Source organism: Pseudophryne corroboree, chromosome 1 (genome assembly GCF_028390025.1).
Source record: "Pseudophryne corroboree isolate aPseCor3 chromosome 1, aPseCor3.hap2, whole genome shotgun sequence".
NCBI lineage: Eukaryota > Metazoa > Chordata > Amphibia > Anura > Myobatrachidae > Pseudophryne > Pseudophryne corroboree.
In genome coordinates this window covers 598,041,723-598,056,753 of record NC_086444.1, presented here as the reverse complement: position 1 = coordinate 598,056,753, position 15,031 = coordinate 598,041,723, and the positions used below count along the sequence as shown (strand labels likewise).

Genomic DNA, 15,031 nt, shown 5'->3' with positions numbered 1-15,031 from the left:
TAGAAGCGTTATTGAGCATGTAACACAAATGCAGGATAGGATTGCAGCCGTGGTACCTGTTGTCAGAGAGCACATGGAACAGGCCCAAAGTGCTCAACAGAGGGTCTATAACCGGAGTGCCAAGATACGGGAATTTGCTCCTGGAGATAGAGTTCTTGTTTTGGTACCCACTGTGGAAAGCAAATTCCTAGCTAAATGGCAGGGTCCATTTGAGATTAGGGAAAAAGTGAATGAGGTTAATTACAAAGTATACCAGCCGGGAAAGAGAAAACCCGAACAGATCTACCATGTTAACTTAATCAAACCCTGGAAAGATAGGTTGTCTCTGTCAGCGGAGCCTTGCCCTTCGGTGTCTTCACCCCGGTTGCTTCCCGCAGTGAAGGTGTCAGAGACATTATCAGCTGATCAGAACAATCAGGTTAAAGAATTTCTCATCCAAAATAGGGAGGTATTTTCAGAGCTGCCTGGCCGAACGACCATAATAAAACATGACATTGTCACAGAACCAGGGGTCAGGGTTCATTTAAAGCCATATAGGATTCCTGAAGCTCAGCGAGAAGCTATTTCTAAGGAAGTTAAAACCATGTTAGAACTTGGAGTCATAGAGGAGTCTAACAGTGAGTGGTCCAGTCCCATAGTGCTCATCCCGAAGCCCGACGGTAGCATACGCTTCTGTAATGACTTTCGTAAGTTAAATGAGGTGTCCAAGTTTGACGCATACCCCATGCCCCGTGTGGATGAGCTTGTAGAAAGGCTGGGAACAGCCAGGTTTCTCACCACATTGGACCTGACCAAAGGTTACTGGCAAATACCTTTATCTGATAGCGCCAAAGAAAAAACAGCCTTTTCGGTTCCGGAGGGGCTGTACCAGTATAAGATGTTACCCTTTGGGTTGCATGGGGCTCCAGCAACCTTTCAACGGGCGATGGATAAAATTTTGAGGCCCCATAGAAAATATGCAGCTGCCTATTTGGATGATGTGGTAATTCACAGTACAGACTGGGGGTCCCATTTGGTTAAAGTACAAGCAGTACTGGACTCAATCAGAGAGGCAGGGTTAACTGCTAACCCAAAGAAGTGCTGCCTCGCAATGGAGGAGGTCAAATACTTGGGCTTCACCATAGGCAGAGGTCTGATTAGGCCCCAATTGAATAAAGTTGATGCTATTCAAAACTGGCCTCGTCCAGTGAATAAAAAACAGGTAAGGGCTTTTTTGGGAATTACTGGGTACTATAGACGGTTTATTCCTAATTTTGCAACCACAGCGGTGCCGTTGTCAGACCTTACCAAAGGGAAGCAGTCAAATGTGGTGAAATGGAACCCTGATGCAGAAAAGGCGTTCCAAGCGTTAAAAGTGGCTTTGTGTTCACAACCGGTGTTGATAACACCAGATTTTTCAAAAGAATTTGTGGTACAGACAGATGCCTCAGAGGTTGGGATAGGTGCTGTGCTGTCCCAAACCAGAGATGGGGACGAACACCCTATCATTTATTTGAGTAGGAAACTCAATGAGCATGAAAAAAGGTATGCCATTGTGGAAAAGGAGGCTTTGGCCATTAAGTGGGCACTAGATACCTTGAGATATTACCTCTTGGGTAGACAATTCAGACTAGTGACAGACCATGCCCCTTTAAAATGGATGTATGTAAATAGAGGCAAGAATGCTCGTGTAACTAGATGGTTTCTAGCGTTGCAGGACTTTAAGTTTACTGTCGAACATAGACCGGGAACACAATTGGCCAACGCAGATGCATTGTCTCGCATCTTCTGTTTGGGGGCTACAAGTGTTCCGGCCCCTAGGTCGAAACAGGGGAGGGGGATATGTGACAAGAACACTGGGATAGTGTTTGAGGGCAGGTATATTTGTCCCAGGTTCTTGTCTTACATGTTTTAGAAAATGTTAACTTCTAGGAAAAATGCTTTTTGTTTTGTCTGAACCTTTTCAGTTTGCTGTAAAAGCTGGGTAAAGGCTCTGAGAGAGAGATAAGGCGAGTTCTAGACATTGGGCCCAGTTCGGGTCTTTGGCCTCACAGAGGGCTAATCAGGGTTTCAGCTGTGTAAGAGTGATATAGTGCTTCTAACCTGATTAGTATGGGCAGACTGCCTGGGAAGGCTGCAGGATCTGTGTGTGAGAGACACGCTTTCTGATGCAAGTAAGCTATACAGTATGTACTGAAGAACTCTGTGTTTTGTTTAGTGACAGTTAGGAACATCTTATGTTTAGTTAGTGCCGGACAGGCAAGGTATTTTTATTTTGGGGTTTGTTTTATTTTCTGTTTCAATAAAACTGGCCGGGGTCAGTTGTACCAGAAACTGGACTTGTGTTGTTCCTCAACTGCTGCGTGCTGCCATATTCCCCAGGAAAAGGCACCTTGCACCCCTACAGTGTTACAACTTATATAAGTTTTTAAAAAATTTTGGGGTTGAACCACAGGAAATCATCGAGTTCTCGTGAGGTACATATGTGTAAGTGACTGCATGGTGGCTTGGGAGGCATCCCTTGTTAAACATTTAAAAAAAAAAAAGAGCATTAGAGTATAGCAGACCAGGAGGTCTGCTGTAGCACAGACCAGGAGGTCACAGACCAGGAGGTCTAGGTACAGCAGACTAAGAAGTCCGCTATAGATAAAAGGAGCACAACACCAGAAAGGGTTGGTGCGATACCCATATAGGCCATTAAGCTCTGGCTGAAGGAATTTGCAGCCACAATTTTCGATTCCACTGGTCGCTCCGCACATAAGATTAGTTGCTTATGTGCAGAACGATTGTACCGCACGTAATTGTGTGCATTAGTTAGTAACTTGACCCAGTACCATTTGCGTACGCTAGAGGGGTCACAAACGCTATTTGTACATTCTAACGTGATTTGTGTAATTTTTTTATTTTAAGGGAGGTTCGCTGGTCACTCGGGAACTATCCAACGACCAATAGTTACTGGAAAGGGTTAAGTGCTCTTCGGATCACACCCACATGTTCCAGTAAATAGAGGTTCAGGTCGCAGGGGCCCTAGGTTGAGTACGCCAGCGCTAAGGCAGTGTGTGGGCGTATTGGTCGACGTGGGCGAGTGAGTGGAGTACTCTGTAAACTTCCGCCGCCGGCCTACCCAGGACATCTTGGTTTTTGTAAGGGTTCGCTGAAGACCCTGATTTGAAGGTCAGAGGTAGTGAAAGCAACACCTGCAAAGATGGGGGCCAGTTGTTCAGGTAGGGGGCGATCAACCTCGGTTCGGGTTGACTTAGTAAACCGGCCAACAGAGTCGGCAAGGATAACGTGTGACACAGACCGGGAAGTCCGAAATGGATCACACACAAAGGTATTGTGCAATGAATGGGAAAGAATGACTGTGCATTACGGGGAAAAGTTCCCACGGGTAGGCAGTTTTAGCCCAGACGTGTTGCAAAATCTAAGGAGAAGGATATGTCTCATTAAATCTGCAAAGAGACGGATCAAACATAATGATTATTTACAGTTATGGCAACAGGAAGGTGAAATACAAGGAGAATTAGCTTACACAGCTGATTCTCACTGTGGTAAGAAAAATATGGCAACAAGAGAGAAGGTGGTTACAGAGAATGGCACACTGGTGAATGATAAAAATGCACTTAGCAACTGTATTATAGATGATAAGGATAAGTGTAACAATGATAAAAGTAAAACTGTTAAATGTACAACTATTAACCCATGCAAGTTGCACCCCATGTTAAACTTCCCTCAGGATCACCAGCAAGAAAGTGAGCCCAGCACGATGTCGGCACCTTTTCCAGCAGCCATCCTACAAGACATCCAGGTGGACGCGACCAAATTGGTAAAGACAGTAATCAAACCCCCTAACGGAGGGTCGGGTGAGGTCGTGTCCACAGGTACGTACGGTGTTATATATCACGCACAAACAAATGTACCTCATATTGTAGAACCAACACAAGATGATGTAGTTGAATTAAATCCTGTCAGGGTGATCACGGTCCCCAAGGGAAAGACTGACGCTGTTGAGCACAACCTGAACATCAGCAAACACCTGAAGTCACAAGGCAGAAAGCAAATGACAACCAGTGGAAAAGCCCTGACAATAAAGCCACACCAGCTTAAGCCCCAAACCCCTGAGAGAAATTCAAATGTGATAACTTGTTATTAATGTCATAAAGAGGGACATTTTGCACGAGACTGTAGATTGGAAAAAGCACAGGGAGGTAAGAAGCCTCAGATCCCGATGGGTAAGTCAAAGGTGAAAAGGTGTTATAATTGCCAGAAGGAAGGTCATTTTGCACGAAATTGTATGATCAAAGATTTACAGAAGGTATATCAACTCCCTAGACAACGACATGACCATGATATCCAAGGAATCAGGGAAGTACAGGGAAAGCGGTTGATGGTGATGAGCATCCAAGCGTTTGAGGAGGCATCAAATCAACCAAGACCCCAGGTCATTGGCACTTATAGGAAGCCAAGGGTTTGTTATCATTGTAAAAGGGAAGGGCATTATGCCAGTAACTGTAACAGCCCACATAAAGTCAGACCCCCTAGACCACGACATGAAAAATGAAATTGTAATCAGGTACCACATATGTAAAATTTTGAGTTACACCTATAAGTTGCAATCAGGAAAGGTGATCATTAGGACTGACAGTAAATCTGAGGTTACAGTTAATGAAATTGGGAGGTCAGTTCCTTGAAGACACAGGAATGACCGGGTAAAAATTTGTAATGTATCTGTAAAATGTTTCTTTTTCCCCATCTCTGACGTTCACCACAACAGCTCCAACATCACCTGACTACCTGACCTTTTCAGAAGTCTACCAAACCCCAGTATGACCTACCAGCATCGATGTATCCTGGCCAGATACAAAGGGTGGAGTATGGAAATACTGGTGGGAGAGACTATGCAAAGATACCATTGGACATGTAGATGTGACAGCCTGATGGTGAACGGAAGATCTGACAATGTTTTTTTTCCTGAAAATGTTTTTTTCCTGTTGTTGTTTATTGTTGGTTTATGTAACATATATATATATAAATTGTTCTCTCTCTTTTTTTTTTTTTTTTTTTTTTTTTTTCTTCTTTCTCATGTTCTCATACTTTACAGATGGTATGTCCCACATCAGTTGGATAAATGGTAATGCGAGATTTTTGCTCCTTACAGAGAGATCGCTGAGCTAGAAGGAATATTGTATCACCAGAATGTTTAGAAGACTGAGAGACAGCACCTTTGAGATGACAACAGAACAAGAAGAACAACAAGACTAGAGAACTAATCATCGTAACATTTTTCTTTCCCCCTCAAAGTATTTTTTGTACCCCCATTACAAATTTCTCTTTCTCCTCCTGTAAGATGGACTCGCCCCAAGAGACTGCAGTCCGTGTTTTCCTGTTGACCATGATGTTGACCAGAGCAGTCCGTTTCGGTGAGAGTACCAGTGAGGTCGAGAAAGGATCCGGAATGGGTTTCTGATGACAGAGACGGAGGCGTAAATTTCCAATAGAAACACAATCACCGAGCAAAGGCGAGTACCGGAAAACGATCTAGCAGCCATGTTATTTATAGACATTGTGAAGGATTGTTAGCTACAGAGAACTGCATCTGTAGACACTGTGACAGTATAGTCGAGGATGGGTGCATCAAGAAATGTCAGTCCAGTTTTAATATCCATACGGACCGGCATCCATTGAGTGACTATCACTCATTAGTGGGTAAAGTGTTAAATAAGACAGACTGTTGGGTATGCTCTCAAGTACCTCAAGGCCATAGCAAATCAGGACTAGTACCATTCCCTTTAACTGTAGGAGAGGTACTTGAGCTAAGTGGTGGGAGGCCGGTGGACAGGAGGTTTAATATCTCCAGTCCTCCTAGTTTGAAGCTCCACCAATATCATGTGGATAGGTCCTTAGTGTGCTTTAACATTTCCAATCCCCGAAAGCCGGGAAATTGGGAAGTGTCATGGAGTAATCAAACCATGACATTCTCACATAGAGCCGACAGATTGCCCATAGAAACAGAACTTATACGCCAGATAGCCGACCATAGGAAATTCTTTCGGTATAGGTACACCTTAGGAAGTAGGATCATGCGAGTTGGAGAAGTATCACCAGGATACTGTGCACAGATCGTACAAACTGATACGTGTACTAAACAGATGGGAGAATTAGGGTTAGGAGAGTTCACATGGAAAATTTGTAACATGGTAATGTCATACTCCGTCCCATATGTTCTCCCCGATGATGCATATTTCATATGCGGGAGGAAGGCGTATAAGTGGCTTGCCCCAAACTCAGAAGGGTTATGTTATATTGGAAAAGTACTGCCTGAGGTAATGACTGTATCCCACACTAAAATGAAAGATATTCACCGTGGTGCCCAAGCTCCTTACACTCGCACTCATTACGAGCACATCGTTAAAAGGCAACTGATAGAAAGAACAGAGCATCCGGCCTCTGATTTGATCCATGAATCCACCGGGATTCAAGTCCTACTCGCGTTAGATGTCACTCGTACCGCTAGAGTGTTAAATTATAGATATATATCTGCGCTTGCAAATTTATTAGACAATATCACTGAAATGTATGACGACACGTTCAGGTATACTGGAAGAGAGTTACAAGCCTACAAAACAGAACTGGTTCAGCATAGGATGATTCTCAATTATCTCACAGCAGTGACAGGCGAGTATTGTGTCACCTTGGCTACTCAATATGGAATAAAGTGTTGCACGTATATTACAAACAGCACTGAGGACCCGGTCGAGGTCATAGACCAAAAGATGGATGACATTTTACAATTAAAATGGGAGTTCCGAAGGAAACACAATCTCACCCTTGCTGCTGTGGGTAATGAGCTGACCAGTTGGGTGTCATGGTTGAACCCACGAAATTGGTTCTCTGGTTTAGGAGAATGGGCCCAAGGTATTATTATGGATGTAGGGAAATTTCTTTTGTGTATTCTGGGTGTCATCATATTGGTCGGTCTGATATTTAGATGCGTTCGGGTTTTAGCGAAGCGTAGAAACAGTACCAGGGTGATGAGTCTAAGGAGCGAGGACACTGTATTAACAACGACTAATTTGATTTATGACCCAACGATAGAGACAATGTTGTGATGAAAATGTGATTCCACGGTCCGTTTCTTTCACCCGTTTCTCCTTTGTTTTTCTCCAAGGTACAAGGACTCGCTTGGAAGAAGGATTTGAAGACCACATTTATACAAAGATTTTTTTTTATGGACTATGTTGCCGGCCCCCAATATCCCTAGTGACTTTAATGAAAACGCTAGCCCAGAACTTTAGTGATTTAAAATTTTATGGACATTGAAACGGTTTTGCTCGCATTATAGCAAAAGCCCAAAGAGACTACAGTCAACATGTACATCGAGACAAGACACAAGACAAGACCTCAATCAACAAATGTATATTAAACTCACATAGTTTATGACTGCATTTACCATAATTGCTTCTTATCTTCATTTCTACAACCTTCAGGTAATGACACACATAGTCGATAGTGAATATAGGCACAGATATCAGCACTCACATATTCCCCCATTCATGTATCATCAACTAAAATGTGCTCCCCCATTTTGTTGCAAAAGCCGAAAAGAGCTCGGTAAAGTTTGACAGCCCATCCACAGACCCGTCATACGGGATAAGAAGGATTCAAATGTATACTTCGCAATACCTCGAAGCTTGATTTAAAACACGTACGGCACGATGATACATGACCCCTCAAACATGGATTCATACACACATGCTTCTACTATCTCACTAGGTCATACCTTTTTCCCACCTGATCCTCTTCTCCCTTACCCAACCATAGAAATGTATTTACACATGACATATATTTTTCTCTTTTTGAACTGTTTTAGGAAGTGGCAGTTATTGATGACTGCCAAAGGGTGGACTGTCAAAGTCAGAAAAATATCATGCTACACGTTGCCATATATTCACCTCATGCGCGTGCCTGCTGCACGTGCACATTCTCTCCCGTGCGTACGGATACTCGCAGCCGCGTGATGGCGCCTCGGCCATGCGCTCGAGCGCGTGGTATGTGTATTTACGGTAGAGTTTGTGTGCGTCTAGCGGGCGACTCAATCGCTAGATAATAAATCCATATAGCAGGTTTTATAGGTAATGTTCCCCTTAGTGATAACTGTAAGTTTGTTTAATGTGACTTGTTCATGGACATAGGAAGCCCTCTTTTTATGATACAAAGGGTCTGATTAAGGTAGAACAGTTGTGTCTGGTACCTAACCGAAGAGTATTTTAATAGCAACAATCCGGTGTTGGTTAGGTAAAGATTAAACGCTCCTGCGTATAGTTATGGCCATTAGTAGTTTCTGGACATATCCTATATTTGCAGTTCATTATCCATGCGGCGGGAATCCGGAGATTCCCTCCCACCTGAGCTGTTTGAAATAGTCACAGCCCACCTGTTCAAATCCACCTATGACCTTTTGTTATGATGCGAGGAGACATTCCTGTGTCCAATGAACAATGAGATTATAGGTCCCTTTGTAGTATACTGTATGCAGTGTATATAAGATCAGCCAGCCTGGACAGCTCACTCTCTCACACTACACAAACGGTTTTCATCTTGACTAACTTGGAGCTGGTGCCAGAAGCTGAGCAGCGATCATTCCCAGTGTGTGTAAGTAATTCTCTGTAACCATTCTAAATCTTTGTTTGTATTGGCCATATTCTCTCTCTCTCTGTTATAGTATAAGATTGTGATGTTATTGTATATTTCTGTCTAGATATTCTGTTAGAATTATATGTTAGTATGTAGAGCAGTCATTCCCAACCACGGTCCTCAAGGCACACCAACAGTGCAGGTTTTAGTGATATCCAGGCTGCAGTACAGATGGTTAAATCAAAATAACTGAGGTACTAATTAAGTCACCTGTGCTGAAGCCTGGATATCACTAAAACCTGCACTGTTGGTGTGCCTTGAGGACCGTGGTTGGGAAAGCCTGATGTAGAGTATAAGCTGTAACTGTGTACCCCTTTTGATATATCTAAATGCTCGTTAGTAAAGGTGTTGGAACCTCAGCAGGGTGTCTGTGTCTCTCTAGCTAGTACAAAGGGTTTCTGAGTTTCTAAATCGCTCTAACAGCATTTACATTAACAAGGTTAAGCAGCGTTATATCGCTGCAGTATTTCAGTAGTAAGGTTTACAATACAAACTCAATCATAGTGTGATGCATTAAGGTTTACAATGTAAGCATATTCTGTGTTTAAAGTTTATAAAGGTTACTGTGTGTGTGTATGCTCGCTGTGGGTATTCCGTACACCCAGAACAGCGTGTGTACTTAATTTGCGTACCACGTGCGAGGTCTTCATACGCAAATAGCGTACGGAGTGCGTAGCATGTGCACATGGTTTAGCGGCCACTACGGCTACGCGGTATTAGTATATAGCTAATGTTAAAAGGTAGATACTTGACTCTATCAGACTGCATCTCACATCTGTTATACTGTCCCACCATCAGTTGTAAGATAGCGGGCTGGTGGAAACCTGAACAAACATTAAGGTGCGTAGTGTGATTAGATTTCTGTGTCTACATGGCACATCAGCAGAAATTCATCGCCAGCTTGACGAAGTGTAAAATGATGTAAGTCATGGAAACAAGTTTGGGTTTGGTACACTGCCTTTGATAACGGCAGGGCAGATGCTGAAGATGAGCAGCGATCCTGCCGACCAAGCAGGTCCACCACTGACAGTGGTGGATGTGCTTGCTCTGCGGGGAAAAACATGGCGCTGGTGCGCAGTGCCGTAACTAGGTGTGTGCCGATGGTGCCTTGCCCACAGCGCACATGCACTGAAGGCGCACCATCGGCAGCACACCCCCCCCGCGCGCCCGTCTCTCACCACCCACCGCTTCTTGTTGATCATAGGAAAGAGTGATCTGTAACTCTAGCGAGACGCGCCAGCCCCAGCCCGTCTGTCAGCAGTGAGGGGAGAGAGGAGCAGGAACGGGCGCAGCGGGAGGTGAGAGAGCGGAAGAACCGGCTGCAGGCAGAGGCGGATTTACCGCTAGGCAACCTAGGTGTCCGCCTAGGGCCCGGCGGCTCCCAAGGGGCCAGTGGCAGGGCCCCCAGAAATCCAGCCCTGATCAGTGATCTGCATGCGGTAGACAGGATTATTTTTTTACCTTTACTGCAGCATGCCTGCCGTTTGCCGCCTGAAGCACCGCCCCCTGAAATTCTGAAGGTCGCCCCTCCTTCCCACATGCCTGCCTGCAGTTCAACAGGGTGTCCGTTTATGGGCTGAAACGCCAGCTGGCCAAGGGCCCCGCCATCCCTGGAGCTTGCAGCTGTGGGTTTCTCACCACAGAACATGGAGCCGCGGCCCTCCCCCCTCCGGAGCAGCAAGAGCCAGACATGGATCCACTCCTGCAGACAGGTACTTGGCGATAGGGAGAGGGTCACAGACAGGACACCTAGGCTGCTAGGCACAGCACCCTCTGGAAACCGCAGCGATCAGTGGGAGGAGAGCAGGGTAGGAGATGTAGCAAACAGCCAGTGTCAAACTGCCTGTGCCTACGGTGCCGATCTGTACTGATGCCACCCGTGGAGTTAACGGCCCCACCATCCTACTCACCCCCCCTCATGTCACTCACTGTACTACTCCCTCCCCCACATGTCACTTACTGTTCTGCTCCCCTCTCATGTCACTCACTGTTCCCCCCCCCTATGTCACTCGCTGTTCTCCCCCCACCACCATGTCACTCGCTGTTCTCCCCCCTTCATGTCACTCACTGTTCTTCCCCCCTTCATGTCACTCACTGTTCTTCCCCCCTTCATGTCACTCACTGTTCTTCCCCCCTTCATGTCACTCACTGTTCTTCCCCCCCCTTCATGTCACTCACTGTTCTCTCCCCCCCCCCCTCATGTCCCTCACTGTTCTCCCCCCCCCCCCCTCATGTCCCTCACTGTTGTCCCCTCCTCATGTCACTCAATGTTCTACCCCCATGTCACTCACTGTTGTCCCCCCCATGTCACTTTTTGCCCCCCCCCATGTCACTCACTGTTCTATTCTCTGTCTGCCGTAATGTGTAAAAAGGGGACGCTGTCTGCCATAATGTGTAAAAAGGGGACGCTGTCTGACGTAATGTGTAAAAAGAGGGACGCTGTCTGCCGTAATGTGTAAAAAGGGGGCGCTGTCTGCCGTAATATGTAAAAGGGAGACGCTGTCGGCCATAATGTGTAAAAAGGAGACGCTGTCTGCCGTAATGTGTAAAAAGGGGGACGCCGTCTGCCATAATGTGTAAAAAGGGGGACGCTGTATGCCGTAATGTGTAAAAGGGGCTCTACCTGGTGTAGTGGCGCTACCGTGCGCCGTATTATGAATTGGTATTATTTTGTGACAACGCCCTACCCCATGAAGTCACGCCCCTATATATTTGTCGCACGCCTGCGCCGCGCACTGCCCCTGTCTTGCATTGGGGGGGGGGGGGGCAATGCCATTTCTTGCACACAGCGCTAAAATGCCTAGTTACGGCACTGCCGGTGCACCTGCATACGCAGGTATGTAGGGGGGCAATTGGTAATCTCAGCAGTTGCGGTACCTGCGTTGCAATCGCATTTTTTTATGCGAACGAAGTCCTGAGCAGCTCTTCTCATGCTGGACGGCCCGCTCTGTGCTGTGAGGCCCCCAGCATGAGATTTTATTGGCAAAATCTGTTACTGATACTAAATGAGAGCCCAAATTGCCCAAAAATGTAACATTCTCACAATAAATATTTCCACATAATCTCTTTTTACACAGTTTCAAAAATCATAATCTCAGAATTTGTAAGTGGCTTCTGATATTTGGGAATTATGGCCTGGGAATAAACTGAGAGCTTGGTAATGGAATTGTAAAACAACTTCTATAAGAGGTCACCATATGGGGTGATAAACCTGAGGACATATCTTGATTTTTATGAAAGTGTTGATCAAATATTGATAAAATCCAAGGTTATCCATGATAGTTAGTTATTTATTTATTTTCTGTACAGGTAATACTTGGCAGCAATTATTATCATTTTCAGCACCGCGGAATACGAAGAAAATCCTTTACTCCTCATTGGAGCTGGCGTATCAAGTTGCAAAAGGAACCTGGGGTAATTAGACGTGTGCACAGTCATGTTGTACTTGTGATATGACTATGACCTATAGCTGTACTCATGTTTCACCTTGTTGTGGGTAATATTGCCTGTTCTGTGTACCAGCCTACACCAATGTGAAGCATCATCTGGTTTTCTCTGTCCTTCTAGTTGGCCTTTCCCCACCATTGTTGTTTTTAAAGACTAATGTAATCCTTTGTCTATGTCTAATGACAACTTTGTTGCTTACCTGTTTTATGCCATGTGAATATTATGTGACGCTGTCTTTTCTGAGAAGCAACAACCTCCCGTCTTGTCTTTCAGTAGTAATTAATCTAGAAACAGTAATTGATTTGATGGGTATTTCTCTAACGTCCTAGTGGATGCTGGGGACTCCGTAAGGACCATGGGGAATAGACGGGCTCCGCAGGAGACTGGGCACTCTAAAGAAAGATTAGGTACTATCTGGTGTGCACTGGCTCCTCCCTCTATGCCCCTCCTCCAGACCTCAGTTAGAACCTGTGCCCGGCCAGAGCTGGGTGCTCCTAGTGGGCTCTCCTGAGCCTGCTAGTAAAAGAAAGTATTTATTAGGTTTTTTATTTTCAGTGAGCTTCTGCTGGCAACAGACTCACTGCTACGAGGGACTGAGGGGAGAGAACAAACCTACCTGTCTACAGCTAGGTTGCGCTTCTTAGGCTACTGGACACCATTAGCTCCAGAGGGTTCGAACACAGGCATCTGTCCTCGATTGTCCGTTCCCGAAACCGCGCCGCCGTCCCCCTCGCAGAGCCAGAAGAACAGAAGCTTGAAGACGGCGAAAACGGCGGCTGAAGACTCCTGTCTTCATTTAAGGTAGCGCACAGCACCGCAGCTGTGCGCCATTGCTCCCAGCACACTTTCACACTCTGGTCACTGTAGGGTGCAGGGCGCTGGGTGGCGCCCTGGGCAGCAATTGAAGTACCTTTTTGGCATAACATACATATATACAGTCAGGCACTGTATATATGTAAAAACCCCCGCCATTTTTTTCACACAGAAGCGGGACAGAAGCCCGCCGCTGAGGGGGCGGGGCCTTCTTCCTCAGCACACCAGCGCCATTTTCTCTTCACAGCTCCGCTGGAAGGACGCTCCCCTGGCTCTCCCCTGCAGTATCCAGGTACAAGAAGGGTAAAAAAGAGAGGGGGGGGCACATAAATTTAGGCGCAAAAGACATAAAATCGGCAGCTATTGGGTAATCACTTATTATAGTGAATATCCCTGGGTTATATAGCGCTGTGGTGTGTGCTGGCATACTCTCTTTCTGTCTCCCCAAAGGCCTTTGTGGGGTCCTGTCCTCAGTCAGAGCATTCCCTGTGTGTGTGCTGTGTGTCGGTACGGCTGTGTCGACATGTTTGATGAGGAGGGTTACGTGGAGGCGGAGCAAGTGCGGATAAATGTGGTGTCGGGGCCGACACCTGATTGGATATGTGGAAGGTCTTAAATGATAATGTAAGCTCCTTGCATAAAAGGTTTGATGACGCTGCAGCCTTTTGACAGCCGGGGTCTCAACCCGGGCCCGCCCAGGCGACTCAGAGGCCGTCAGGGTCTCATAAACGCCCACTATCTCAGATGGTTGACACAGATGCCGACACGGAGTCCGACTCCAGTGTCGACGATGATGAGGCACAATTACAGCCTAAGATGACCAAGGCCATCCGCTACATGATTATTGCAATGAAAGATGTATTGCACATTTCAGAGGTTAACCCTGTCCCTGACAAGAGGGTGTATATGTTTGGGGAGAAAAAGCAGGCAGTGACTTTTCCCCCGTCACATGAATTAAATGAGTTATGTGAAGAAGCGTGGAGTTCCCCTGATAAGAAAGTGGTGATTTCCAAAAAATTACTGCTGGCGTACCCTTTCCCGCCAACGGACAGGTTACGTTGGGAATCCTCCCCTAGGGTAGACAAGGCGCTGACACGCTTATCTAAGAAGGTGGCCCTGCCGTCTCAGGATACGGCCGCCCTAAAGGATCCTGCGGATAGGAAGCAGGAAGCTATCTTGAAGTCAGTGTATACACACTCTGGTACTCTACTGAGGCCAGCTATTGCTTCAGCCTGGATGTGTAGCGCTGTAGCAGCATGGACAGATACTCTGTCAGAGGACATAGATGCCCTGGACAGGGATACTGTCTTGCTAACCCTGGGCCATATAAAAGACGCCGTCTTATATATGCGGGATGCCCAGAGGGACATTTGCCTGCTGGGCTCTAGAATTAATGCAATGTCCATTACTGCCAGGAGGGTCTTATGGACTCGGCAATGGACAGGGGATGCCGATTCTAAAAAACACATGGAGGTTTTGCCTTATAAGGGTGAGGAATTGTTTGGGGACGGCCTCTCGGACCTTGTGTCCACAGCGACAGCTGGAAAGTCGACTTTCTTGCCTCAGGTTTCCTCACAGCCTAAGAAAGCACCGTATTATCAAATGCAGTCCTTTCGTTCGCAGAGAAGCAAGAAGGTCAGAGGTGCATCCTTTCTTGCCAGAGGCAGGGGTAGAGGAAAGAAGCTGCACCATGCAGCTAGTTCCCAGGAACAAAAGTCCTCCCCGGCTTCCACTAAGTCCACCGCATGACGCTGGGGCTCCACAGGCCTTCTCCTTACTCTTACCGCGGCTGCGTTTGACGGCATGGCGGTTGAACGCCGGATCCTAACGGAAAAGGGCATCCCGGATGAAGTGATTCCTACGCTGATAAAAGCTAGGAAGGATGTAACATCTAAGCATTATCACTGTATATGGCGAAGATATGTTGCTTGGTATGAGGCCAGGATGGCCCCTACAGAGGAATTCCAGCTGGGTCGATTTCTGCACTTCTTACAGTCAGGTGTGACTATGGGCCTGAAATTAGGGTCCATAAAGGTCCAGATTTCAGCCCTATCCATTTTCTTTCAAAAAGAACTGGCTTCACTGCCTGAGGTTCAGA

The 15,031-nt window shown here is 46.2% G+C and overlaps 1 protein-coding gene across 2 annotated transcripts in view; it reads left to right on the top strand.

The window, feature by feature from the left end:
• The window catches only part of PCSK4 (proprotein convertase subtilisin/kexin type 4), a 300,032-nt gene that overhangs the window by 25,014 nt on the left and 259,987 nt on the right, over positions 1–15,031 (top strand). Inside the window, exon 2 of one of the 2 annotated variants that reach the window (XM_063914302.1) lies at positions 11,983–12,087. The exons of the other annotated variant lie outside the window; for it this stretch is intronic. Within the exon in view, the coding sequence (XP_063770372.1) occupies positions 11,983–12,087 (105 nt within the window). The remainder of the gene's footprint in view (positions 1–11,982; positions 12,088–15,031) is intronic. 2 annotated transcript variants of the gene reach the window in all.